Source organism: Pristiophorus japonicus, chromosome 5 (genome assembly GCF_044704955.1).
Source record: "Pristiophorus japonicus isolate sPriJap1 chromosome 5, sPriJap1.hap1, whole genome shotgun sequence".
Classification (NCBI taxonomy): domain Eukaryota; kingdom Metazoa; phylum Chordata; class Chondrichthyes; family Pristiophoridae; genus Pristiophorus; species Pristiophorus japonicus.
In genome coordinates, this window is record NC_091981.1 from 139,270,219 (window position 1) to 139,296,428 (window position 26,210).

At 46.1% G+C, this 26,210-nt stretch overlaps 1 protein-coding gene across 6 annotated transcripts in view; it reads left to right on the plus strand.

Moving 5' to 3' along the window:
• Positions 1-26,210, plus strand: part of snx13 (sorting nexin 13) — a 267,161-nt gene that overhangs the window by 184,170 nt on the left and 56,781 nt on the right. For all 6 annotated transcript variants that reach the window (XM_070880996.1, XM_070880999.1, XM_070880998.1 and 3 more), the window contains one exon: positions 23,205-23,304. In XM_070880996.1, coding sequence (XP_070737097.1) covers positions 23,205-23,304 — 100 coding nt within the window. The remainder of the gene's footprint in view (positions 1-23,204; positions 23,305-26,210) is intronic.

Here is a 26,210-nt window from a genome sequence, read left to right on the forward strand (position 1 = left end):
GAGACACAGATTGGGGGGAGCGAGAGTGAGAGACACAGACTGGGGGAGTGAGAGACACAGACTGGGGGGAGGGAGCATGAGAGAGAGAGACTTTGGGGAGGGAGCGTGAGAGAGAGACTGGGGGGAGGGAGCGTGAGAGAGAGAGAGAGAGAGAGAGAGAGAGCAACTGGGGGGAGGGGGCATGGGAGTGAGAGACATGGGGGGGAGGGGGCATGGGGGAGAGAGAGACTGGGGGGAGGGGGAGAGAGAGAGACTTGGGGAGGGGGGAGGGGGAGGAGAGAGAGAGACTGAGGGGTGGGGGGGAGAGAGAGACTGAGGGGGGGGGGGAGAGAGAGACTGAGGGGGGGGGGAGGAGAGACTGAGGGGGGGGGGGGGAGAGAGAGACTGAGGGGGGGGGGGAGAGAGAGAGAGACTGAGGGGGGGGGGGGAGAGAGAGAGAGACTGAGGGGGGGGGGGAGAGAGAGAGAGACTGAGGGGGGGAGGGGGAGAGAGAGACGGGGGGAGAGAGAGAGAGACTGGGGGGGGAGGGGGAGAGAGAGAGACTGGGGGGGGAGGGGGGGAGAGAGAGAGACTGGGGGGGGGGGGGAGGGGGAGAGAGACGGGGGGGTGGGGAGGGGGAGAGAGAGAGACTGGGGGGGGAGGGGGGGAGAGAGAGACTGGGGGGGGAGGGGGGGAGAGAGACTGGGGGGGAGGGGAGAGAAGAGAGAGACTGGGGGGAGAGGGGAGAGAAGAGAGAGACTGGGGGGGGAGGGGGGGAGAAGAGAGAGACTGGGGGGGGAGGGGGGGAGAAGAGAGAGACTGGGGGGGGGAGGGGGAGAAGAGAGAGACTGGAGGGGGGAGAAGAGAGACTGGGGAGGGGAAGGGGGAGAAGAGGGAGAAACGGGGGATGGTGGGAGCGTGAGAGAGGGAGAGATGGGGGGGGGGGAGGGAAGCGAGGGAGAGACTTTGGGGAGAAGAGGGAGAGACTTTGGGGACAAGAGTGAGTGAGACAGACTGTGGGGGGGCGGGGCGGGGGTGGGTGCGGCAGAGAGAGCGAGAGAGTCTGGGGGTCAGAAACTTGGGATGGGACAGGAACGTGGGTGTGGGGGCAGGGGGCATAGTCTTAACCTGTGCCAGTGAGTGGCAGTTTGAATGGCTCGAATTACACTTTGCAAAGTCACTGATTACATCGGTAGGGCGATTCTAATTACACATGCCAGAGAAACTGCTGGTGTGTTTGCTGATTTGTCCTCCAAGGGGACCAATTGGGTCGTGATCAAGGGCACCCAATCGTAGCATTTTTCTGTTGTAAATAAATGTGTCCAATTTCGTCCCTGGCACTTCAAAGGAACATGAGATCACATTTGAAGTGCCATAACCTACAACGCTACGGACCAAGAGCTGGAAAGTGGGATTAGGCCGGATAGCTCTTTGTTGGTTGGTGCAGACCCGATGGGCCAAAATGTCCTCCTTTCATGCTGTAAATTTCTATGATTCTATGATATAGAAGCCATCTCAAATGGTTAATATGATTTTGAAACTGGTCTGTTAACTTTGGTGTCTTCATTGTTCTGGTCAATCTGATATTAACACCTCATGTTACTAACCTGTCTGCTTGTTCCTACTTCCCCATTGTACTGACCAATCTCCAATATTAGCATATCTTAATTGGGACACTGGCCCCATGATGTAATTAGCTTCTGACCTGCATCAACAGTCTGGTTTTAAACGATAGCTTAAATCCAGAGGTGAGCTGAGAGTGACTGTGCTTCACATCAAGGCAGCATTTGACAGAGTGTGGCATCAAGGAGCCCCAGTAAAATTGAAGTCAATGGCAATCAGATGGAATAATCTCCACTAGCTTGAGTCATACCGAGCAGAAAAGAAGATGGTTGTGGTTGTTAGAGGCTAATCATCTCCGCTCCAGGACATCACTGCAGGAGTTCCTAGGCCCAACCACCTTCAGCTGCTTCGCCCAACCACCTTCACTCCATCATAAGATCAGAAGTGGGGATGTTCGTTGATTATTGCAGTGTTCAGTTCCATTCGCAACTCCTCAGATAAGGAAGCTGTCTACACCGTTGACCAGAAATTAAACTGGACAAGCCACATAAATATGGTGGTTACAAGAGCAGGTCAGAGGCTGCGTATTCTGCGGTGAGTGATTCACCTGACTCCCCAAAGCCTTTCCACCATCTACAAGGCACAAGTCAGGAGTGTGATGGAATACTCTCCACTTGCCTGGATGAGTGCAGCTCCAACAACACTCAAGAAGCTCAACACCATCCAGAACAAAGCAGCTTGCTTAATTGGCAGCCCATCCACCACCATAAACATGAACTCCCTCCACCATCAATACACCGTGGCTGCAGTGTGTACTTTCTACAAGATGCATTGCAATAACAGTCCAAGCTGCCTTCAACAGCAGTTCCATCTACCACCTATAAGGGCAAGGGCAGCAAGCGCCTGGGATCACCATCACCTCCAAGTTCCCCTCTTAAGTCACACACCACCTGACTTAGAAATATATCACAGTTCCTTCCTTCCTGGGTCAAAATCCGGGAACTCCCTACCTATTAGCACTGAGGATGTACCTTCACCACAAGGACTGCAGTGGTTCAAGAAGGCAGCTCACCACCACCTTCTCTATGGCAATTTAGTATGGGCAATAAATGCTGGACTTGCCAGCAACGTCCACATCCTGTAAATAAATTTAAAAAACTGCTGGAGAATAATGCGACTTCAGGGCTGGGGTAGCAGGGAACCTCAGGAATTTAGACCTGGTGGGCTAGAGGAAAGGAGGGAAGTGGCAGAGGCAGTTGAACAGATGGTCTCGATCTTTGTGACAAAGTTCATGAGTTCCTCAGACTTGTTGGAGGGAAGTGTGGAGGAGACATGGGAGAGTGGTTTAAGATGATGGTTTGTGTTGGAGAAAAGAAAGCCGGTGTTATCTTTGCATTCCAGGATAATCTTTGAATAGTGAGCAGTTTTAGTGCTGGAGGGCAGGACCAGATAGTCCTTTAAGTGATTGGCTGGTGGATTGGTGAATATTTTATTTTCTTTAAAAAAAATTTGGGCATTGTTGTAAGTTAGGAACTGCAATTCAATCAATAAGTGATCTTTATTATCTAAGGAAAACTAATTAATTAAATCAGCCATTTGCTGAGTAGCAGTTGGGTGTGTTTTGCTAAGCTTTAGAGTTTAGTTCTACTTGATAGTTCCGAGTGTAACTAGAGGGGTGGCAGGGCAGCTCAGTCCCGTGGATTGCACATCCTGTGGCATGTGGGAAATCCTGGATGCTTCGCGCAGCTCTGACGACCACGTGTACAGGAGGTGTCTCCAGCTGCACCAACTCGAGCTCCGTGTTTTGCAGCTTGAGCGGCGACTGGAGTCACTGAGGTGCATCCGTGAGCCTGAGAGCTACGTGGATAGCACGTTTCTAGAGGTGGTCACCCAGCAACTTAAGAGTGTACAGGCTGATAGGGATTGAGTGACCGCCGGACAGAAGAGGACTAGGCAGATAGTACAGGAGTCCCCTGAGTCCATCTTGCTCTCCAACCAGTAATCTGTTCTGAGTACCGGTGGGGGTAATGGTGGCTCTGGGGAGTGCAGCCAGAGCCAAATCCATGGCACCACGGGTGGCTCAGCTGCACGGGGGGAGGAAGAAGAATGGAAGAGCTAAAGTGGTAAGGGATTCGATAGACAGGTGAGCAGACGTGACTCCAGGATGGTATGTTGCCTCCCTGGTGCCAAGGTCAAGGATGTCACCGAGTGGCTGCAGGGCATTCTGGGGGAAGAGGGTGAACAGCCAGAGGTCGTGGTCCATATCAGGACCAATGACATTGGTAGAAATAGGGATGAGATCCTGCAGGCAGAATTTAGGGAGCTAGGAGAGAAATTAAAAAGCAGGACTTCAAAGGTAGTAATCTCTGGATTACTCCCGGTGCCTCGTGCTAGTGAGTACAGAAACAGGAGGATAGAGCAGATGAATGCATGGCTGGAAAAATGGTGCAAGCGGGAGGGCTTTAGTTTTCTGAGGCATGGGACCGTTTCTGGTGGAGGTGGGACCCGTACAAGCCGGACGGGTTGCATCTCAACAGAGTCGGGACCAATAGCCTCGTTTTTGGGGGGGGCAGGGGGGAGAGGGTTTGCTAGTGCTGTTGGAGAGAGTTTAAACTAGCTTGGCAGGGGGATGGGTACCTGAAAATAGATTCACTGGGAGGGGAGTAAAGCTGAAATTAGAAAGTGAGTTTGAAGGAAAGAGGAAACAAGAAGGAAAAATGAGTTTTAAAAAAAAACATTAAAGGCTGTCTCAATGCATGTAGCATTCGTAATAAAATAGATGAGTTGACGGCACAGATAGATACAAATTAGTATGATTTGATAGCCATTACAGAGAAGTGGTTGCAAGGTGGCCAGGTCTGGGAACTAAATATTCAGGGGTACTTGACAATCCAGTAGGACAGACAGACAGGAAAAGGAGGTGGGGTAGCTCTGTTGATAAAGGATGAAATCAGTAAAATAGTGAGAAATGATATTGGATGAAATGATCAGGATGTTGAAACAGTTTGGGTAGAGATAAGGAATAATAAGTTTATAGGCCCCCGAACTAGCAATTCTGTTGGTCGGAGTATAAACCAGGAAATAGTGGGGGCTTATAAAAAGGGAACAGCAATAATCATGGGTGTTGTTTAACCTCCATATTGATTGGACAAATCAAGTTGGTATGGGTCGCCTTGAGGAAGTGTTCATAAAGTGCATAAGGGACGAATTCCTTGAGCAGTATGTAACGGAACCAACCAGGCGGCAGGCTATCTTGGATTTGGTCCTGTGTAATGAGACAGGATTAATAAACCATCTCCTAGTAAAGGATCCCCTTGGAATGATCATAGCATGGTTGAATTTCAAATTCAAATGGAGGGTGAGAAAGTTGGATCTCAAACCAGCGTACTAAGCTTAAATAAAGGAGACTGCAAAGGTATGCGGGCAGAGTTGGCTAAAGTGGGAAAATAGATTAAAGTGTAGGACAGTTGATGAACAGTGGCGTATATTTAAGGAGATATTTCACAACTGTCAAGAAAAATATATTCCAGTGAAGAAGAAAGGGTGTAAACGAAAAAATTGCCATCCGTGGCTAACGAAAGAAATAAAGGACGGTATCCAATTAAAAACAAGGGCATACAAAGTGGCTAAAACTACTGGGAGGACAGAAGAACTGGGAAGCTTTTAAAAGCCAGCAAAGCATGACTAAAAATGATTAAGAAAGGGAAGATAGACTATGAAAGTAAACTAGTATGAAATATAAAAACAGATAGCGAGAGTTTCTATAGATATATAAAAAGAGTGGCTAAAGTAAATGTTGGTCCCTTAGAGGACAAGACCAGGGAATTAATAACTGGGGACATGGAGATGACAGAAACTCTGAACAAATATTTTGTATCCGTCTTTATGGTAGAGGAGGATACTAACAATATCCCAACAGCGCATAGTCAAAGAGCTTTGGTGGGGGGGGGGGGAGGGGAACTCAACACAATCACTAAGGAGGTGGTACTCGGTAAGATAATGGGACTAAAGGTGGATAAATCCACTGGACGTTTACACCCTTCTTCACTGGAATATATTTTTCTTGACCGTTGTGAAATATCTCCTTAAATGTACGCCACTATTCATCATAAGGTCTTAAGAGAAGTAGCAGCAGGGATAGTGGATGCTTTGGTTGTAATTAACCAACATTCCCTGGATTCTGGGGCGGTCCCAGCAGATTGGAAAACCGCAAATGCAATGCCCCTATTTAAAAAAAGGAGGCAGACAAAAAGCAGGAAACTATAGACCAGTTAGTCTAACATCTGTGGTTGGGAAAATGTTGAAGTCCATTATTAAAGAAGCAGTAGCAGGACATTTGGCAAAACAAAATTCAGTCAAGCAGAGTCAGTATGGTTTTATGAAAGGTAAATCATGTTTGACAAATTTGCTGGAGTTCTTTGAGGATGTAATGAGCAGGGTGGATAAGGGGGTACCAGTGGATGTGGTGTATTTGGATTTCCAGAAGGCATTTGATAAGGTGCTATATAAAAGGTTACTGCACAAGATAAAAGTTCACAGGTTTGGGGGTAATATATTGGCATGGATAGAGGATTGGCTAACTAACAGAAAATAGAGAGTCGGGATAAATGGGTCATTATTGGGTTGGCGATCAGTAACTAGTGGGGTGCTGCAGGGATCGGTGCTGGGACCCCAACTATTTACAATCTATATTAACGACTTGGAAGAAGGGACTGAGTGTAACGTAGCCAAGTTTGCTGCTGATACAAAGGTGTGAGGAGGGCACAGAAAATCTGCAAAAGAACATAGACAGGCTAAGTGAGTGGACAAAAATTTGGCAGATTGAGTATAATGTTGGAAAGTGTGAGGTTATGCACTTTGGCAGAAAAAATCAAAGATCAAGTTATTATTTAAATGGAGAAAAATTGCAAAGTGCTGCAGTACAGCGGGACCTGGAGGTACTTGTGCATGAAACACAAAGGTTAGCTTGCAGGTACAGCAAATGATCAGGAAGGCCAATGGAATCTTGGCCTTTATTGCAAAGGGGATGGAGTATAAAAGCAAGGCAGTCTTGCTACAGTTATACATGGTATTGGTGAGGCCACACCTGGAATACTGCTGCAGTTTTGGTTTCCATACTTACGAAAGGATCATCATCGGCAGGATCTCGGAATCGAGGAAGACTTGCTTCCACTCAACCTGAATTCTTGGGTGACTGTACAGTCCAATACGAGAACCTCAGTCTCTGTCACAGATGCGACAGATAGTCGTTGGGGAAAGGGGTGGGTGGAACTGGTTTGCCACACGCTCTTTCTGCTGCCTGCACTTGATTTCTGCATGCCCTCGGCGACGAGACTCGAGGTGCTCAGCGCCCTCCCAGATGCGCTGCTTCCACTTAGGGTGGTCTTTGGTCAGGGTCTCCCAGGTGTCAGTGGATGCTGCGCTTTATCAGGGAGACTTTGAGGGTATCCTTGTAACGTTTCTGCTGCCACCTTTGGCTCGTTTGCCGTGAAGGAGTTCCGAGTAGAGCGCTTGCTTTGGGAGTCTCGTTTCTGGCCTGTGAACTATGTGGCCTGCCCAGCGGAGCTGATCAAATGTGGCCAGTGCTTTGATGCTGGGGATGTTGGCCTGGTCGAGGACGTTAATGTTGGTGCGTCTGTTCTCCCAGGGGATTTGTCAGATCTTGTAGAGATATCGTTGGTGGTATTTCCCCAGCGTCTTGGTGTCTACTGTACATGGTCCATGTTTCTGAGCCATACAGGAGGTCAGCTATTAATACAGCCCTGTAGACCATGAGCTTGGTGGCAGTTTTGAGGATCTGGTCTTCAAATACACTTTTCCTCAGGCGGCCGAAGGCTGCACTGGAGGCGGTGTTGGATCTCATCATCAATGCCCGCTCTTGTTGATGGGAGGCTCCCGAGATATGGATATACTTGCTTTGGAGGCAGTTCAGAAGAAAGTTCACTGGGTTGATTCTGGAGATGAGGGGATTGACTTATGAGGAAAAGTTGAGTAGGTTGGGCCTCTACTCATTGGAATTCAGAAGAATGAGAGGTGACCTTATCGAAATGTATAAGATTATGAGGGGGCTTGACAAGGTGGATGCAGAGAGGATGTTTCCACTGATTGGGGAAGCTAGCATGAGGGGGCATAATCTTAGAATAAGGGGTCGCCCATTTAAAACTGAGATGAGGAGGAATTTCTTCTGAGGGTTGTGAATCTGGAATTCGCTGTCTCTGGAAGCTACGTCATTGAGTAGATTTAAGACAGAGATCGGCAGTTTCTTAACTAAGGGAATAAGGGGTTATGGGGAACAGGCAGGGAAGCGGACCCGAGTCCATAATCGGATCAGCCATGATCGTATTAAATGGCAGAGCATGCTCGAGGGGTCGTATGGCCGACTCCTGCTCCTATTTCTTATGTTCTTATGTCCTTATGTCCTTTATGTGGTTCAGCCAGATCTGGCGATGGAGGATTAAACCAGTTCTCAGCCAAAGATGTTCAAATCGGCGTCCCTTGAACTTAAGGGAGTGGCGATGAGGGGTATACGAGGGGGAACGACTAGGGTGAGAGATTAATGGCTTTAAGGTGGATAAAGGCATCAAAGTGGTGGAGTATGTGTGATTTAGCAATGTGCAGTGGTAAGTGACTTGAAGGATAGTTTTATTTTCAGGGACAGACACAGAAAGAAGGACGATTTGGAGGGGCAAGTGGAAAATGGGTAGAGAGCGATACAAGGAAATGATCAGAACTTGGGACTCCTTTCTTAGAACTTAAAATTGAAATGAGGAGTGTTTATGACCAACTTTCCCTCTAAGCTATGCAGCTGTTGGCCGGTCCCATGCAGCCCGGGACTGGCCTTTCCAATGTTAAGTTTCACACGTGCACAAAACTTTGGACTGTACAGCCCATTAAAGGGGCCACATACCCCCCAAAAAAATTAGGGGGAATATTGGTTATTACATGTGCAATATTTGATCATTTCTGTCTATACTTTAAACAGGAGGAGGCTTAAGTGGAACATAAACACCAGCATGGACCGGTTGGGCCTAATGGGCTGTTTCTGTGTCATATCGCCTGTGTAATCCGATGTAGAACATATAGGCCATGAAATTCCGCAGAGTTTTCTTGGTCTCCTGCTATATATTCGGGAGACCTCCAGACAAATGGCTGAAAATGGGCATCTATTCCATTTATCTGGAAGTTGTGGCAAGAGACTGGATAGCTATAAAGTTGCAGCGTCCAGAATCCAGAACCCTTGGGACTGAGGCCATTCCAAAGTCCGGAAAAACGCAGAATCCGGAACGTCTTTCTGACGTCACGAATCCAGAAACACCCGAGCCCAAGTTCGGGTATTTCCTGATTTCGGAACACAAAGTGGGGCGTGCTCGCCGAGGAGCTGTTTGGGCCACCGGCCCCATCGATGAGGTCGTCAGGCGGGCCCCCAGCTGCCAAGGCGTTTTCTGGCGGCAAGGCGAGACCCGCGGTCAGGCAGCAGCGGGCCCTCGGTTGGCAGGTCTGGATTCTGGAACATTTTACGGATTTCAAACGACCTTGCCACCAATGGATGCCGGATTCCAGAACTCTGGATTTTGGATGCCGTATCTGTACCATTTTTTTGAAGTGCACACAGCATCAACTGCTTTTGCTGAAAGCATGTTCCATGTGTCCACTCGTAGGACAGGAAGGAAATTCTTCTATTTTCAATGTCTTGCTAGCAGCTTGTTAATTTTGAACCTATTCTAACATTCATAATTCCCATCAAACTTGCATTCACCTCTTGTGCCTTTTAACATTTTACAGACTTGAATTGTGTTGTTCACACACTCACTCCCCCACCACCCAGTTTTATTTTTATCTGCTATGAAACCCATATCAGCTTCGAGTCTCTGCTCATAATTTAGAACACAATTCCTGAAGTCACTTTTGTTCTTCTCTGTAGGTTCTCCAATACATCAGCATTAAATTGCACATAATACCACATCTAATCCCTGCAATAATCTACAATAAATCTGGCAATTATTTAGCACCTTTGAATGTAGAAAAACATTCCAAAGTGCCTTGCAGAGTCATTACGACAAATGAATGCTGAGTCAAAGATGAAAGGATGAGGAAGGGTAACCAAATGATTGGTCACAGTTGGGTTTTAATTCTTAAAAGAAAAGAAGGTAGAGTGGCAAAGGAGTTTAGTAAGTGAACCTGGATTTTCTTTGTATTCATTCCACGATGTGGACGTTGCTGGTAAAGTGAGCATTTATTGCCCATCCCTAATTGTTCTGAAGAAGATGGTGGTGAGCCGTCTTCTTGAACCGCTGCAGTCCTTGAGGTGAAGGAACTCTCACAGTGCTGTTAGGAAGGGAATTCCAGGATTTTGACCCAACAACAATGAAGGAACAGTGATATATTTCCAAATCAGGATGGTGTGTAACTTGAAGGGGAAGTTGCAGGTGATGGTGCTCCCATGAGCCTGCTTCCCTTGTCCTTCGAGGTGGTAGAGGTTGTGTGTTTGGGAGGTGCTGCCGAAGAAGCCATGGCTAGTTGCTGCAGTGCAAAGTAGATAGTGCACACTGCAGCCACGGTGCGACGATTGTGGAAGGAGTGAATGTTGAAGGTAGTGGATGGGGTACCAATTAAATGGGCTGCTTTGTCCTGGATGGTGTCGAGCTTCGAGTGTTGTTGGAGCTGCACTCATCCAGGCAAGTGGAGAGTATTCCATCACACTCCTGACTTGTGCCTTGTAGATGATGGAAAGGATTTGAGGAGTCAGGAGGTGAGATACTTGCCGTAGAATACCCAGTCTCTGGCCTGCTCTTGTAGCCATCGTATTTATATGGCTTGTCCAATTAAGTTCCTGGTCAATGATGACCTCTTTTTCCTCCCCCCCCCCCCCCCCCCCCCCACCCAGGATGTTGATGGTGGGGAAATCAGCGATGGTCATGCCATTGAATATCATGGGGAGGTGGTTGGACTGTCGCTTGTTGATGGTCATTGCCTGGCACTTGTGTGGCACGAAGGTTACTTGGCACGAAGGTTACTTGCCACATATCAGCCCAAGCCTGAATGTCGTCCAGGTTTTCTTGCATACTGGCATGGTCTGCTTGATTTTCTGGAGTTGCGAATGGAACTGCACACTGCAATCATCAGCAAACATCCGCACTTCTGATCTTATGATGAAGGGAAGGTCGTTGATTAAGCAGCTGAAGATGGTTGGGCCTCGGACACTTCCCTGAGGAACTCCTGCAACGATGTCCTGGGGCTGGGATGGTTGACCTCGAACACTCACAATCATCTTCCTTTGTGCTAGGTATGACTCCAGTCAGTGAAGAGTTTTCCCCCCTATACCCATTGACTTCAATTTTACTAGGGCTCCTTGATGCCAATCAAATGCTGTTTTGATGTCAAGGGAAGTCACTCTTGCCTTACCTGTGGAATGCAGCTCTTTTATCCATGTTTGGACCAAGGCTGTAATGAGGTCTGGAGCCAAGGGGTTTCTGGCAGAACCCAAACTGAGCACCGGTGAACAGGTTATTGGTGAGTAAATGCCGCTTGATTGTACGGACGACGACCCCTTCTGTCACTTTGCTGATGATTGGGGTGGTAATTGGCCGCATTGGATTTGTCCTGCTTTTTGTGGATAGGGCATACCTGAGCAGTTTCCCACATTGTCTGGTAGGTGCCAGTGTTGTAGCTGCACTAGAACAGCTTGGCTAGAGATGTGGTTAGTTCTGGAGCGCAAGTCTTCAGCACGACAGCCAGGCTGTTGTTGGGGCCCCTAGCCTTTGCTGTATCCAGTGTGCTCAGCCGCTTCTTGATATCACGTGGCGTGAATCGAATTGGCTGAAGACTGGCTTCTGTGATGGTGGGGACCTCTGGAGGAGGCTGAAGATGGTTGCAAACAAACGCTTCAACCTTGTCTTTTGCACTTGTGTTCTGGGCTCCGCTACCATTGAGGATGGAGATAATCATGGTGCCTCCTCCTCCCATTAGTTGTTTAATTGTCCACTTCCATTCACTGAATGTGGCAGAACTGCAGAGCTTTGATCTGATCCGTGGATTGTGGGATCGCTTAACTCTGTTTATAGCCTGCTGCTTCCGCTGCTGAGCATTTGGATGGCTAAAGGCACAGCCTCTATTCGTGAGGTGAAAGGAAGGTGATGCCTAAGAAGCTTGGAGTAAGAGGATTGGAGAGTTTGGGGTAGTTTTGCAGCTGGGAGAGGTTGAGATATGCGGAACGGCATGGCACGGGTGGAAGATGGGAGACCAATGAGTAGAGCATTGGAGTAATTGAGTCTGGAAGTGATAAAGGCATATATATGATGGTTTCAGTGGCAGATGGACTGAGGTAGGATGGAGGTAGGCTGTCTTACTGAGGTGGAAGTAGGCAGGCTTTGTGATGGAGAGGATATAAGGTTGGAAACTCTGCCCAGAGTTGAATAGGACACCGAGCTTGAACAATCTGTTTCAGCTCGAGACTGTGGCTAGGGAGGGAGATAGAATCTGTGGTGAGGGTACAGTGTTTGTGGTGGGATCATAGAGAATGGCTCTGGTCTTGATGATTAGCTGAAGGAAATCTACACCGTATTGAAATTTATTTTGATATGCCCATCAGCTGCACTGTCGTATTTGATTACGTTTGTTAATAACAGCTTCATATTTACTGCAGGCTTTCAGTGAATAACAATCATGTCCAAATCTTTTCCTTTTCATCTTTGGCAATGTATAATATGATTTTATGGTTATAAATAACTTGCGTTATCAACTTTTTGTTTAATATCAATTTGGATAGGCTGAGCCCTCATCACAGACATTAATGGCATCCTTCCTATTGAAGAGGAAGGTATTTGTTACTAATGGTGGCCAATTCCACATTTGACTGGTTTATTACAAAATGGAATACCACACTTTGTTTCATGTTTCAGTATGATTAACTTTAATCTTCAGTACTAAATATAGTTGGCACATGAATATTGTGAATTACTGAGGAAGGACATTAATTACATATCAGTGTGGTTCATGCTCATTCTTTGAATTTAACTCCCCTTCCACATACAAACTTTGTGCCCTCGAGTCCTTCTGTTCCTTTTCAAATCTGTACAGCATGGAGTTCGCTATTTTTATTGGCCCTGAAATTGCTGTCCCTCCAGGGGCGTACGATGTGCATGTGCGCTCGAAGAGGCCCCGCAGATTCCGGGTTACAGCGAGCAAAACGCGTGGCCGAAATCTAGCACTTTCGAACTGTCAAAATTTCTTTTGACAGTTCCAACGCATCCCTGGGAGAAGGGCCTTCGCTGGCAGAGATTTGGGCTATTTGCCCAGCGAATGTCCTGCTTTTACTATTGAAAGTTTTAAAAGATAGAAAAATTAAATTTTATTATTAATTTTTATATTAAAAACCCTGTCCATTAAGAAGTTTTTTAAACTCTAAAAACATTTTTAAAACATTTTCAAACACTTTTTTTCCCCCCCTAAAACATTCAATTTCAATTAATTTTAAATATGTGAGGTTTTTTTAATTTATTGTCTTGTGTTTCTGGGGGTATTCTCATTGATAGTAATGCAAGCTCGAACAAACGGAACTCACCATTATTATCAATGAGCATACTTCATGTTCATTGGTGGCCCAGCCCCACGTGATCCCTAGTTGCGCTTATGATCCTGGGATGCGTGGGCCTCTGCGCTGGGCTCCCGATCGAGGCCTTACACCGGAAATGTTCGTCCCACTGGACCACCAGGTACTTTCGTTAAGAAAATTTTGGTCAGAGGTACCTGCCCATGGGAAGACCCCGACCGCAATTTGTGGCCCAATGTATTCTCTTGCTCCTGCTACATGTTAATGGCCGGTCTTTGCTGCTTCCGCCAAAGAACTAAGCTGTGTCTAAAGAAAAGGCATCGACAAAGTGGGAGTAGTGATGGGCACCTGACCAAGAAGCGTATGCATGGTGCCAAACTCTTAAAGGGATACTCTCCAAGGACTTCTCCTTATTGGATAATATGTCTTCGTTTGTATGCGAAAGTTGAAAACTGCTTTAAAAGAATGATGTACAAGTGCAATGTCCCGAATTCAGAACTCCGATAACCGGAATTGTCCAGAAAACGGACATTTTGCTCATAACTGATAGTCGCCCGGAACTATTGTCCGAAAACTAGACATTTTTGAGGCAAAACCCAAAATCTGGCACGGATTCAGTTGAGGATTCCAGATTTCAGACAAGAAAATCAAATCTGGAATCCTCGATTGAATCCATGCCGCATTTCTAGTATTACAGGATTTCAGACCTCATGCTCAAAACCAGGCATGGATTCGGTCGAGGATTCCGGATTTCAGACAATTGATTTTCTTGTCTGACATCCGGAAAAACCCAAAAACGGAATGGACTCCATCCCAATGATTCCACATTTCGGACGTTGTATCTGTATCTTTAAGAAATATGAAAAGATACATGTAATGTATGACAATCGGCACCCGAACGTCAAGTTGCAATTTAAATTCGATGAGCTTCAGTTTTTTTGGCGAAGTATTAATTTAGTGAAGCATTCAAATATATAATGTAGCATTACAGCTTTAATCAAAGTTTGGATTATAAGACAAAATACTTGTCACGGGCTGCTGTGCCACTGGAAGTGCATTAGCTTATGTCTTCACCTGCCAATCTACTCTGGGGATGGAGCCTTTAGCATAAAAGATCATAGAAACATAGAAAATAGGTGCAGGAGTCGGCCATTCGGCCCTTCGAGTCTGCACCACCATTCAACAACATAATGGCTGATCATTCACCTCAGTACCCCTTTCCTGCTTTCTCTCCATACCCCTTGATCCCTTGAGCCATAAGAAGATGGAACAGGAGTCGGCCATCTAGCCCCTCGAGCCTGCTCCGCCATTCAACAAGTTCATGGCTGATCTGGCCGTGGACTCGGCTCCACTTACCTGCCCGCTCCCCGTAACCCTTAATTCCCTTATTGGTTAAAAATCTATCTACCTGTGATTTGAATACATTCAATGAGCTAGCCTCAACTGCTTCCCTGGGCAGAGAATTCCACAGATTCACAACCCTCTGGGAGAAGAAATTCCTTCTCAACTCGGTTTTAAATTGGCTCCCCCGTATTTTAAGGCTGTGCCCCCTAGTTCTAGTCTCCCCAACCAGTGGAAACAACCTCTCTGCCTCTATCTTGTCTATCCCTTTCATTATTTTAAATGTTTCTATAAGATCACCCCTCATCCTTCTGAACTCCGAGTAAAGACCGTCTACTCAACCTATCATCATAAGGTAACCCCCTCATCTCCAGAATCAGCCTAGTGAATCATCTCTATACCCCCTCCAAAGCTAGTATATCCTTCCTTAAGTAAGGTGACCAAAACTGCACGCAGTACTCCAGGTGCGGTCTCACCAATACCCTGTACAGTTGCAGTAGGACCTCCCTGCTTTTGTACTCCATCCCTCTCGCAATGAAGGCCAACATTCCATTCGCCTTCCTGATTACCTGCTGCACCTGCAAACTAACTTTTGGGGATTCATGCACAAGGACTCTGCCAACGTCCGCCACGCGGCCGATGCCATCGAGTCGCTAAAAACAGCTCTGGGCCCTGACTCCGTTAGGTGCATCGAGGAGGCTCAAGCACGTGGGGCGATCCCGTCCGAACTGACCCCCGTCCGGACGGAATTCCTCATCGGCGCCAAACCCCGGAACCTCCCTCGGGGGCCGGCGCCTCACAACTTGAGCCGCCTCGGGGAAATCCCCTCCGTGCCTTTCAGTTCCGCGCGGAGGGGTTTCCTGTACGGGCTGCTCCTGCACACCCTCAACTTTGCCATCCTCGCCGGCCGTCCGGACACGCCATGGCGTACCATCTTGCCGTCCGGAGGAGGCGGGGGTCCCCGATGGAGGGCACTCTACGCAGGGGTCCTCCCACTACTCATCGGGGACTTGGCCTGGAGGGTGGTGCACGGAGCAGTGCCGTGCAACAAATTTTTAAGCCGGTTCACGGACTCCCAGGCCGCCTGCAATTTCTGCGGTCTGGAGGAGTCCGTGTTCCATGTTCTTATTGAGCGCACGAGGTTGCAGCCCCTGTTCCATTATTTGAAGGGGCTGCTCCTGAAATTCTGGCTGCACTTCAGTCCCACTCTCCTGATCTTTGGGCACCCTGTGCGGAGGGGAGCGGGTAGGTCCGAAGGCCTCCTCGTAGGACTGCTCCTGGGCACGGCCAAGGGTGCCATCAGCCGGTCCAGGCAGCGGGCGGTCGAGGGGGTCGTTCAACCTGACTGCCTGCCTCTCTTCCGCTCTTACATCCGGTCCAGAGTGTCCTTGGAGATGGAGCACGCGGTGTCCACCGGTACGCTCGCGGCCTTCCGCGAGAGGTGGGCACCGGAGGGACTGGAGTGCATCATCACGCCTGGCAACCAAATTTTAATTTGATTTTACGTTTTAAAGTTTAATTTGTTTTCATTGCCGGTGCTTTTAGTGTCCCCCTTCCCTTTTATAGGGGGCACTGGGGAAAATTGTGAATTTAGTGCCCAAAAAAAAAACAGAAAAAAAAACAAAAAAAAGGAGAAAAAAAAAAAGGGCCTTGTAAATGTCTGGAGTGTCACCCAGGTCGGGTGGCACAGTTTAATGTTTTATGTTTTGCAGGTGAACTCCAAAAAGAGTTTCATGCACAAGGACCCCCAGGTCCCTCTGCACCGCAGCATGTTGTAATTTCTCCTCATTCAAATAATATTCCCTTTTTTTTACTGCTTTTTTTTCCCCAAGGTGGATGACCTCACATTTTCCGACATTGTATTCCATCTGCCAAACCTTAACCCATTCGCTTAACCTATCTAAATCTCTTTGCAGGCTCTCTGTGTCCTCTACACAACCCGCTTTCCCACTAATCTTTGTGTCATCTGCAAATTTTGTTACACTACACTCTGTCCCCTCTTCCAGGTCATCTATGTATATTGTAAACAGTTGTGGTCCCAGCACCGATCCCTGTGGCACACCATTAACCACTGATTTCCAACCCGAAAAGGACCCATTTATCCCGACTCTCTGCTTTCTGTTAACCAGCCAATTCTCGATCCATGCTAATATATTTCCTCTGACTCAGCGTACCTTTATCTTCTGCAATAACCTTTTGTGTGGCACCTTATCGAATGCCTTTTGGAAATCTAAATACACCATATCCATTGGTACACCTCTAGCCACCATACTCGTTATATCCTCAAAGAATTCCAGTAAATTAGATAAACATGATTTCCCCTTCATGAATCCATGTTGCGTCTGCTTGATTGCACTATTCCTATCTAGATGTCCCGCTATTTCTTCCTTAGTGATAGCTTCAAGCATTTTCCCCACTACAGGTGTTAAGCTATAGTTACCTGCCTTTTGTCTGCCCCCTTTTTTAAACAGAGGCGTTGCATTAGCTGCTTTCCAATCCGCTGGTACCTCCCAGAGTCCAGAGAATTTTGGTAGATTATAACAAATGCATCTGCTATGACTTCCGCCATCTCTTTTAATACCCTGCGATGCATTTCATCAGGACCAGGGGACTTGTTTACCTTGAGTCCCATTAGCCTGTCCAGCACTATCCCCTTTGTGATAGTGATTATCTCAAGGTCCTCCCTTCCCACATTCCTGTGACCAGCAATTTTTGGCATGGTTTTTGTGTCTTCCACTGTGAAGACTGAAGCAAAATAATTGTTTAAGGTCTCAGCCATTTCCACATTTCCCATTATTAAATCCCCCTTCTCATCTTCTAAGGGACCAACATTTACTTTAGTCACTCTTTTCCGTTTTATATATCGGTAAAAGTTTTTACTATCTGTTTTTATGTTTTGCGCAAGTTTACTTTCGTAATCTATCTTTCCTTTTTTTTATTGCTTTCTTAGTCATCCTTTGCTCTCGTTTAAAATTTTCCCAATCTTCTAGTTTCCCACTAACCTTGGCCACCTTATACGCATTGCTTTTTAATTTGATACTCCTTTATATACTTGGTTATCCATGGCTGGTTATCCCTTCTTTTACCGCCCTTCTTTTTCACTGTAATATATTTTTGTTGAGCACTATGAAAGAGCTCCTTAAAAGTCCTCCACTGTTGCTCAATTGTACCACCGTTTAGTCTGTGTTTCCAGTTTACTTTAGCCAACTCTGCCCTCATCCCACTGTAGTCCCCTTTGTTTAAGCATAGTACGCTCGTTTGAGACACGACCTCACCCTCAATCTGTACTACAAATTCAACCATACTGTGATCACTCATTCCGAGAGGATCTTTTACGAGGAGATAATTTATTATTACTGTCTCATTACACAGGACCAGATCTAAGATAGCTTGCTCCCTTGTAGGTTCTGTAACATACTGTTCTAAGAAACAATCCCGTATGCATTCTGTGAATTCCTCCTCAAGTCTACCACGTGCGATTTGATTTGACCAATCGATATGTAGGTTAAAATCCCCCATGATTACTGCTGTTCCTTTTTCACATGCCTCCATTATTCCCTTGATTATTGTCCACCACTGTGAAGTTATTATTTGGGGGCCTATAAATTACGCCCACCAGTGACTTTTTCCCCTTACTATCTCTAATTTCCACCCACAATGATTCAACATTTTGTTCATTAGAGCCAATATCGTCTCTCACAACTGCCCTGACATCATCCTTTATTAACAGAGCTACCCCACCTCTTTTCCCTTCCTGTCTATCTTTTCGAATTGTCAGATACCCCTGTATGTTTAATTTCCAGCCTTGGCCACCCTACAACCACGTTTCTGTAATGGTCACCAAATCATGCCCATTTGTAATGATTTGTGCCGTCAACTCATTTACTTTATTTAGAATGCTGCGTTTGTTGAGGTAGAGTGTTTTAATGCTAGTTATTAAATCATGATTTTTAGTTTTGACCCCTCCTGCAGCCCCTTTATATTCATACATATTGTCCTTTCCTATCACCTTGTGGTTTACACTTACCCCAGTGCTACTCTGCTCTGTTGCCTCCTGCCTTTTGCATTCTTTCTTGGGGTCCTGTTCATCTGAGCTCTCACCCACTCTAACTAGCTCAGAGCCCTCTCCTGGGTTCCGAATACTCCTCGCATTGAGACACCGAGCTTTCATGCTTGCCTTTTTATTACACTTTGACCCTTTAGAATTTTACTGTACAATGGCACTTTTTTTTGCCTTGTGTTTCTCTGTCCTCCACTTTTACTCATCTCCTTTCTGTCTTTTGTTTCTGTCTCCATTTTGTCTCCCTCTATCTCCCTGCATTGGTTCCCATCCCCCTGCCATATTAGTTTAACTCCTCCCCAACAGCACTCGCAAACACTCCCCCCAGGACATTGGTTCCGGTCCTGCCCAGGTGCAGACCGTCCGGTTTGTACTGGTCCCACCTCCCCCAGAACCGTTTCCAATGCCCCAGGAATTTGAATCCCTCCCTGCTGCACCACTGCTCAAGCCACATATTCATCTGAGCTATCCTGCAATTCCTACTCTGACTAGCACGTGGCACTGGTAGCAATCCCGAGATTACTACTTTTGAGGTTCTACGTTTTAATTTCGCTCCTAGCTCCTTAAATTCATCTCGTAGGACCTCATCCCTCTTTTTCCTATATAGTTGGTACCAATGTGCACCACGACAACTGGCTGTTCACCCTCCCTTTTCAGAATGTCCTGCACCCACTCCGAGACATCCTTGACCCTTGCACCAGGGAGGCAACATACCATCCTGGAGTCTCGGTTGCGGCCGCAGAAACGCCGATCTATTCCCCTTACAATTGAATCCCCTATCGCTATATCTAACTCCCTCTTGAATATATCCAATGAACTGGCATCAACAACTCTCTGCGGTAGAGAATTCCACAGGTTAACAACTCTGAGTGAAGAAGTTTCTCCTCATCTCAGTCCTAAATGACTTACCCCTTATCCTTAGATTGTGTCTCCTGGTTCGGGACTTCCCCAACATCGAGAACATTCTTTCATCTAACCTGTCCAGTCCCATCAGAATTTTATGTTTCTATGAGATCCCCTCTCATTCATCTAAACTCCAGTGAATACAGGCCCACTCAATCCAGTCTCTCCTCATATGTCAGTCCTGCCATCCCGGGAATTAGTCTGGTGAACCTTCGCTGTACTCCCTCAATAGCAAGAACTTCCTTCCTCAGAATAGGAGACCAAAACTGAACACACTATTCCAGGTGAGGCCTCACCAAGGCCCTGTACAAATGCAGTAAGACCTCTCTGCCCCCAAACTCAAATCCCCTGGCTATGAAGGCCAACATACCATTTGCCTTCATCGTGTGCTGTACGTGCATGCCAACTTTCAATGACTGATGTAGCATGACACCCAGGTATTGTTGCACCTCCCCTTTTCCTAATCTGCCATTCAGATAATATTCTGCCTTCGTGTTTTTGCCACCAAAGTGGATAACCTCACATTTATCCACATTATACTGCATCTGACATGCATTTGCCCATTCCCCTAACCTGTCCAAGTCACCCTGCAGCCTCTTGGCGTCCTCCTCACAGCTCACACCGCCACCCAGCTTAATGTCATCTGCAAACTTGGGAGATATTACACTCAATTCCTTCATCTAAATCATTGATGTATATTGTAAATAGCTGGGGTCCCAGCAATGAGCCCTGCGGCACCCCACTAGTCACTGCCTGCCATTCTGAAAAGGACCCGTTTATCCTGACTCTCTGCTTCCTGTCTGCAACCAGTTCTCTATCCACCTCAGTACATTACCCCCAATACCATGTGCTTTAATTTTGCACACCAATCTCTTGTGGGACCTTGTCAAAAGCCTTTAGAAAGTCCAAATACACCACATCCACTGGTTCTCCCTTGTCCACTCTACTAGTTACACCCTCAAAAAATTCCAGAAGATTTGTCGAGCATGATTTCTCTTTCATAAATTCATGCTGACTTGGACCGATCCTGTCACTGCTTTCCAAATGCGCTGCTATTTCATCTTTAATTATTGATTCCAATATTTTCCCCACGACTGATGTCAGGCTAACCGGTCTATAATTAGCCATTTTCTCTCTCCCTCCTTTTTTTAAAAAGTGGTGTTACATTAGCTACCCTCCAGTCCATAAGAACTGATCCAGAGTCGATAGACTGTTGGAAAATGATCACCAATGCATCCACTATTTCTCGGGCCACTTCCTTAAGTACTCTGGGATGCAGACTATCAGGCCCCGGGGATTTATCGGCCTTCAATCCCATCAATTTCCCTAACACAATTTCCCGCCTAATAAGGATATCCTTCAGTTCCTTCTTCTCACTAGACCCTCGGTCCCCTAGTATTTCCGAAAGATTATTCGTGTCTTCCTTCGTGACGGCATAACCAAAGTATTTGTTCAATTGGTCTGCCAGTTCTTTGTTCCCCATTATAATTTCACCTGAATCAGACTGCAAGGGACCAACGTTGGTCTTCACTAATCTTTTTCTCTTCACATACCTATATAGAAGCTTTTGCAGTCAGTTTTTATGTTCCCAGCAGGCTTCCTCTCATACTCTCTTTTCCCCTTCCTAATTAAACCCTTTGTCGTCCTCTGCTGAATTCTAAATTGCTCCCAGTCCTCAGGTTTGCTGCTTTTGCTGGCCAATTTTTATGCCTCTTGGTTTTTACACTATCCTTAAGTTCCATTGTTAGTCACGGTTGAGCCCCTTCCCCATTTTATTTTTACTCCAGACAGGGATGTACAATTGTTGAAGTTCATCCATGTGATCTTTAAATGTTTGCCATTGCCCATCCACAGTCAACCCCTTAAGTATCATTCGCCAGTCTATCCTAGCCAATTCACGTCTCATACCATCAAAGTTACCGTTCCTTAAGTTCGGGGCCCTAGTCTCTGAATTAACTGTGTCAATCTCCATCTTAATAAAGAATTCTACCATATTATGGTCAATCTTCCCCAAGGGGCCTCGCACAACAAGATTGCTAAATTAGTCCTTTCTCATTACACATCTCCCAGTCTAGAATGGCCAGCCCTCTAGTTGGTTCCTCGACATATTGGTCGAGAAAACCATCCCTAATACATTCCAGAAAATCCTCCTCCACTGTATTGCTACCAGTTTGGTTCGCCCAATCTATATGTAGATTAAAGTCGCTCATGATAACTGCTGTTCCTTTATTGCACTCATCCCTAATTTCTTGTTTGATGCAGTCCCCAACCTCACTACTACAGTTTGGTGGTCTGTACACAACTCCCACTAGCGTTTTCTGCCCTCTGGTATTCCACAGCTCCACCCATGCAGATTCCACATCATCCAAGCTAATGTCCTTCCTTACTATTGTGTTAATTTCCTCTTTAACCAGCAACATTACCCCACCTCCTTTTCCTTTCTGTCTATCCTTCCTGAATGTTGAGTACCCCTGGATCATGTGCCATCTATGGTGCAAGATTGGACTTTCGGAGCAGCACCTTCCCATTCCATCAAGTAGCTGGACTGGCTGAAAAACTCATTTTGAATTCCAAATCCCCTACCATGAGCATCCTGGGGGTCGCCATTGACCAGAAATACAACTGGACCAACCAATAAAAATACCGTGGTTACAAGAGCAGGTTAGAGGTTGGGTATTCTGCAGCGAGTGGCTTACCTCCTAACTCCTCAAAGCCACCTACGAGGCACAAGTCAGGAATGTGATGGAATATTCTCCACACCATCCAGGACAAAGGACATCACTTGATCGGCACCTTATCTGAAAAATTCAGTCTCTCTACCAGCAGTGCACTGTGGCTGCAGTGTGTACTATCATGGGATGCACTGCTGCAACTTACTCAGCCTTCTTCGACAGCACCTTCCAAACCTGCCGCCACTTCCACCTAGAATGACCTAGAACAGTACTGTGGAGTGAGTCCCTTCACCACATGGACTGCAGCAGTTCAAGAAGGCTTGAACCACTCTCAACAGCAATTAGCGATGGGCAATAAATGCTGGCCTTTACTAGCGATGCCCATACTACGGGAATTAATAAAATAGTGTTAATTGGTTCAGTTGCCTCTTTCTTCATAGCCTCACTTATGCCTGTTGCATGACAAATGCACCTGAATTAGCATAATGTACATTTGGTGTTCGTTAGACAGAACTGCAGGCATTTCTGGTCAAGAGCATCATCCTGCCTCCTATAATGGTGGCATGCCAAAGGGATAGGGGTGCACAGATGAAAGAAGTGCTCCCACTGCCCCTCTTTCCTCTCCCGCCCCCAAGTATTCTATATCTGGGCCAGAATGGGCCAAGAGCCAGGTACTAACCTAAATTCCCTCCCACCACTACCTTGCCCAGATTGGTGAGGTTCGAGGAATTTTAAGGGTTTGGGGTTTATTTTGTGTAATTACTTGATCTTTTGAGCACAAACCTAACCAAACTGTGAGCCTGCATAAGAGCAATGGCTGCACTTCAAAATAAATTCTTGGCTTTGAAGCACTCTGAAACATCCTGAGGACATGAAAGATACTATTTCCCCCCCCCCCACCCCCCTGCTTCCCTCCTGTGTTTCCTTCCAGTTCCCAGCATTGTCAGGTGGCCTATTAAGAATGTCACCTTACTTTGCATGTAATGTACAATGGGATGATACTTTTGAGTTTACTATTCTTCCAATCTGCTTTCTGCAATTGTTGTAAGATTTAATGAGTGGCTGAGTCAGCATTTCTCAAACTTTGCTGTTGTGTGGCAGGTTTTCAGCTGCTAATTACACTTTTTTAAATCTGCAGGAAATAGATACACTCAAGCTTGCTGCAAACTTTGGAAAACTTTGCATAATCCCCCTAGACAGTATTCTTATGAACAATGTTGCATTGCAATTTTTCATGGGTAAGTACTTTTTAAAAACTCTTGAATTCAGCAATAATTAGGGATACAAACATTAAAGATTTGATTCTGTGCAAAATCTTGGTTAAATTGTGCTTTGATTCTGATATATTTGTACAATGGAGGTAATTAAGTTTTCAATTTATAATTGATAAATGTTTTTGATTTCACACAAAATTCTGGTGTATAAATTGCATCATGATTCTGTTCTTAAAAATATGTGTGCATAGCCTATGTACCAGTGATCTTTCACCTTCATGCACCCTATAGTTTAACCGTACCATCATTTAATAAAGTTCTGTGGAAAGGCTGTTCAAGGAGTCCGTCATGGGTGTGTGCTTATGCCGTGCCTCTTTGAACTTTTCATAGCAGCTATGCTTGATGATTCAACAAGAAGCCTACATGTGGAATTTTGCCTATGCTTCTGCATATCCAGGAAGTTCTTTTGTTTCTTAGTGGATTATGAACTTTGGCCAAGATCATGGAAGATGCCACATTTGAGAGCTTTTGTTTGCAGATAACTGTACTCTAGCAGTACATAATTGGGAGGCTCTGCAGCTCATTGCTGACTGTTTTACCTTTTTATAAGCCAGAAGAAACCCTACGTAATCAGAAAGCGCTACATTAGCATTATCAGTGTTGATGATTGGTTTAAACTAAATGCCAACTGGTTCACTTATTTGTTAGATGTTCAAGTGCTATCCCATCAAAAAAGTTGGCTCTCCTTTCGGAAGACTGTAAAGGCGACTCTGGAACCAGCATGGGATCAAGTTTATAACTTGGCTGAAAGTCTACAGAGATGTTAAACATTACCATGTTTCGATATGAGCGTCCTGGATGAGTTGCTAGTGTCCCTTTCGGTGGTTTCACAGGTTCTACCTCCAATGCCTAAGGTCCATAATGCACATCAAGTGGTGAGACAAAATGAGCAATTTTAAGTTTGTTTGGCGTGCCATGACCACTAACATTGGGGACCTTATGATGAGAGCATGGCAGCACTGATCAGGACAGGCTGTTGCACAGTTGCAAACCGCCACCACACGCCATTTCCAAATGTCGGGTCTGTCAACGCTGAACAGACCCGACATGCAGCAGCGGGGAAACCAATTCAGGTCATTATGGCCTTGGTAACAGAGGATTAACAACTATTTTCAACTCGCCTTCAGAGTTCACCAGGTCAGCCTCGGGGTCCTCGCTGCTCGGGGATCACGTCAGGTAAGCAGGGCGGGAGTTGAATGGCCATGGAATCACCTCCAATTTGACAGCTGGAAATGTGCTATAAAAGCTCACAGCTGTTCACTTTCCAAGCTCTCAAGCTGTTGCTTGCTGCATTTGAAAGACAGATTGAGTTTTATGCAGCTTGCAAGTGTTTGGAGCAAACTTTGTATCCAGTATCACCTCATTGGAACAACCTCTCACCATTGACAGATTACTTCTGTCATCTCAAGTTCATCTGCCATCTATTACATCAGAATGGGCATGGTTTATACTGTCTCACCTTGGTCCTCAGAATCCCACCACGATCACTGAACAGCTATGAGCTTTTATAGCACAACACCAGCAGCACCAACAACAACATCAACCTTCTCTGTAATCAACTAATGCTGCACATGACGCAGTGCATCCCGGGGCGCCAGGTTTTGCCTCCCCATGACCAGATTTACTTCACTTGACTCTACACCATGGCTGCCACATAATGTACCAGGTTGTCACCAGCCCCAACCAACACCATAAAGGATCCCTACAATGCCCAAGCCATTCTTTTCACACTCATTAGTATTGCAGGGGTTACTGTTGTGTCTCACCATTCACTGCCAATCACTAGAAACATAGAAAATAGGTGCAGGAGTAGGCCATTTGGCCCTTTGAGCCTGCACCACCATTCAATAAGATCATGGCTGATCATTCCTTCAGTAACCCTTTCCTGCTTTCTCTCCATACCCCTTGATCCCTTTTACCATAAGGGCCATATCTAACTCCCTCTTTAATATATCTAATGAACTGACATCAACGACACACTGCGGTAGAGAATTCCACATGTTCACAACTCTGAATAAAGAAGTTTCTCTTCATCTCGGTCCTAAATGGCTTATCCCTTATCCTTAGACTGTGACCCCTGGTTCTGGACTTCCCCAACATCGGGAACATTCTTCCTGCATCTAACCTGTCCAGTCCCGTCAGAATTTTATATGTTTCTATGAGATCCCCTCTCATCCTTCTAAACTCCAGTGAATACAGGCCCAGGATCCAGTGTCTCCTTGTATGTCAGTCCTGCCATCCTGGGAATCAGTCTGGTGAACCTTTGCTGCACTCCCTCAATAGCAAGAACGTCCTTCCTCAGATTAGGAGACCAAAACTGAACACACTATTCCAGGTGAGGCCTCACCAAGGCCCTGACATTTATACACATTATACTGCATCTGCCATGCATTTGCCCACTCCCTTAACCTGTCCAAGTCACCCTGCAGCCTCTTAGCGTCCTCCTCACAGCTCACACCGCCACTCAGCTTAGTGTCATCTGCAAACTTGGAGATATTACACTCAATTCCTTCATCTAAATCATTAATGTATATTGTAAATAGCTGGGGTCCCAGCACTGAACCCTGCGGTACCCCACTAGTCACTGCCTGCCATTCTGAAAAAGACCCGTTTATCCTGACTCTCTGCTTCCTGTCTGCCAACCAGTTCTCTATTCACGTCAGTACATTACCCCCAATACCATGTGCTTTAATTTTGCACAGCAATCTCTTGTGTGGGACCTTGTCAAAAGCCTTTTGAAAATCCAAATATACCACATCCACTGGTTCTCCCTTATCCACTCTACTAGTTACATCCTCAAAAAATTCTAGAAGATTTGTCAAGCATAATTTCCCTTTCATAAATCCATGCTGACTTGGACCGATCCTGTC